This window comes from Hippocampus bargibanti, linkage group LG13 (assembly GCF_051943395.1).
Source record: "Hippocampus bargibanti isolate YZ-2025 linkage group LG13, ASM5194339v1, whole genome shotgun sequence".
Classification (NCBI taxonomy): Eukaryota; Metazoa; Chordata; class Actinopteri; order Syngnathiformes; family Syngnathidae; genus Hippocampus; species Hippocampus bargibanti.
In genome coordinates, this window is record NC_142746.1 from 4,484,788 (window position 1) to 4,487,674 (window position 2,887).

General features: G+C 38.0%; 1 protein-coding gene across 1 annotated transcript in view; it reads left to right on the top strand.

Annotated features, from left to right (window-relative positions):
• Positions 1 to 1,756: 1,756 nt before the first annotated feature.
• The window catches only part of tlx1 (T cell leukemia homeobox 1), a 3,318-nt gene continuing 2,187 nt past the window's right edge, over positions 1,757 to 2,887 (top strand). Inside the window, exon 1 of the mRNA XM_089012040.1 lies at positions 1,757 to 2,205. Within this exon, the coding sequence (XP_088868166.1) occupies positions 1,782 to 2,205 (424 nt within the window). The 5' untranslated portion in view covers positions 1,757 to 1,781. The remainder of the gene's footprint in view (positions 2,206 to 2,887) is intronic.

Below are 2,887 nucleotides of genomic sequence, written 5' to 3' on the forward strand. Positions count from 1 at the left end.
GTTCTCCCCGGACCCGCGTGGGTTTTCTCCGGGTCCTCCGGTTTCCTCCCACACTCCAAAAACATGCATGGCAGGCAGATTGACCACTCCAAATTGTCCCTAGGTATGAGTGTGAGAGTGACTGTTGTATGTCTTTGTGTGCCCTGTGATTGGCTGGCAACCAATTCGGAGTGTCCCCCGCCTCGTGCCCGAAGACAGCTGAGATAGGCTGCAGCAACCCCCGCGACCCTAATGAGGAATAAGCGGTACGGAAAATGAGATGATATTATTATTATTATTATTATTATTATTATTATTATTATTACCCCCTTTGTAACAAATAAAATAGCATATACGTGTTCATATCAATGCCATCCCTTTGAACATGAATTATTAATAGAAACTGCACCACAAAATTACCAAATAAACATCATTCATTTTGCAGAGATTCATATTATGTTGGATTTATCCCTGGTAGATAAATTCAGCAGGAGCTTAAAAGACTAATAACCAAAACAATTATGTCTCGATGTCTCAGGTTGCACCTTATGTCAGCTATAGGATAGACTCCAATTTCTTGTGATTCTGAAAATGAAACTGGATTCCACCATCATTCCAAAACATTCTTGTTTATTCAAAGTACTTTAATATTTTCTAACTAGCTTTCTACCTATTTGAGTTATTTCATCAATTAGCTAGCTATTAGCTAGCTCGCTAGCGTTCTATCTATTTGAGTTATTCCATCTATTAGCTAGCTATTAGCTAGCTCGCTAGCTTTTTATCTATTTGAGTTATTCCATCTATTAGCTAGCTATCAGCTAGCTACCTAGCTAATTATCTATTTGAGTTATTCCATCTAATAGCTAGCTATTCACTAGCTATCTAGCATTCTATCTATTTGAGTTATTTTATCTTGTGGCTAGCTGTTAGCTAGCTAGATAGCGTTCTATCTATTTGAGGTATTCCATCTATTAGCTTGCTATTAGTTATCTCGCTAGCTTCCTATCTATTTGAGTTATCCCATCTATTAACTTGGTATTAGTGAGCTCGCTAGCTTTCTATCTATTTGAGTTATTCCATCTATTAGGTTGCTGTTAGCTATTCCGCTAGCTTTCTATCGATTCGAGTAATTCCGGGGCTGCTCACCCACAGAAAAATAAACTTATTCTGTGACTGTAAAGTGACCTTGAGAGTTTTGAATGGCGCTTAGAAATGAAATGTATTATTATTATTATTATTATTATTATTACTGTGTATATTAGCTAGCTAGCTACCTAACTATATACTATTTACTAGCTATGATAGCTATAGAAATGTATTATTATTATAATAATTATTATTATTATTATTAGTAGTAGTAGTAGTAGTAGTAGTAGTAGTAGTAGTATTAATATTAATAATAAACAAAGGATGGATTGAGTTTTATTTTATTTTCCTTAATATACGTGTTTTGGTTAATAAATATGTTTTATAACGTGTAAATTGAGTTGTGTTGCTTATACTTAATTCCCAAGCATCATAGTCCAATAAAATGCTGTTTGAAAATTAAGTGTTTGTTAGGACGCGATCACACACACGCGCGTACATGTTTTGCCATCTCGACTGACGTCTTTGAGCAGCTCCTGGGGGGGCGTGCAGTTGGTAGGAGAGGACGTACATTTGGTCCGATGAAGAAGCCTGTCGGGATGTTGCACACACGTGCGCCCCAGCTCGCTTGATAACGTCTGAAGAAGAAGGCCGGGGCTCACTTTTCAGAGTCTCGTTGCAGCGACACATGGTCACCGCGCCGATGTGTGAAGGCCATGGATCACACGGGACTAGCGGGGGCAAATCTGCAGCAGCAACAGCACACGCACGCGCAAGAGTCCATCAGTTTCGGAATCGACCAAATTCTTTGCAGCGTGGAGCAGAGTTGCATGCTGACCGCGAGGATGCACGAGCCGGATTACGGACACCCGGTTTATAACGGCAACGCCAACAATGGCTATGCGTGCGCGAATGGCGGATATAATTACAATACCACTTCACTCGGCGGGTCATATCACATGAACGTGGGTGTCAACATGAGCGGGTCTAATCCCGTCGGGGTCATCCGCGTGCCTGCGCACCGACCGGTCAGTGGGAACTCTTGTCTGCCGCCGGTTAACGGTAATATCAACAACATAAGTGCGCTTACCTTTCCTTGGATGGAGAGCAACAGACGCTACACAAAAGACCGGTTCACAGGTATGTAAGAATAGAATAGAATAGAATAGAATAGAATAGAATAGAATAGAATAGAATAGAATAGAATAGAATAGAACAGTGCGGTGTTGACACCAAATCCGTGAAATGATGAAATTATATTTCAATGTGAAGGTTTGAAAACCTGAACGAAGGATTGCAAAAATAAAGTTGTGCTATTCTATACATACCCTGCGACTGTAAAGTGCCCTTGAGAGTTTTGAAAGGCGCTTATAAATGAAATGTGTTATTATTATTATTATTATTATTATTATTATTATTATTATTATTATTATTATTATTATTATTATTATTATTATTATCTTACAATAATGAATACACGCGATGCAGTGCATACTTTTTGGCATAAATTGTGCCAAAAAATGTAAATTTCTCCACTGTGAGACTAATAAAGGCATATCCAATCCAATCCAATCCAATAAACTATGAGGCTGTTTTATAAAATATATAGTTTTATTGTTTCCATTGACAACTATAGCGGTTAATATGGAAACAATTAGTAAACCGTTTGGAACGAAAATGTATGGCTTGGATGAACGCAAAAAAAAAGCTTAAAAAGCAGCAGCATGCTCAGCACGGCAGATATTGTAAGATATTTGTTGAATGAATAGCTTTCTATTTAAAACTGAACATTATTATCTGTGATCAATGTGCATTTGCTGTT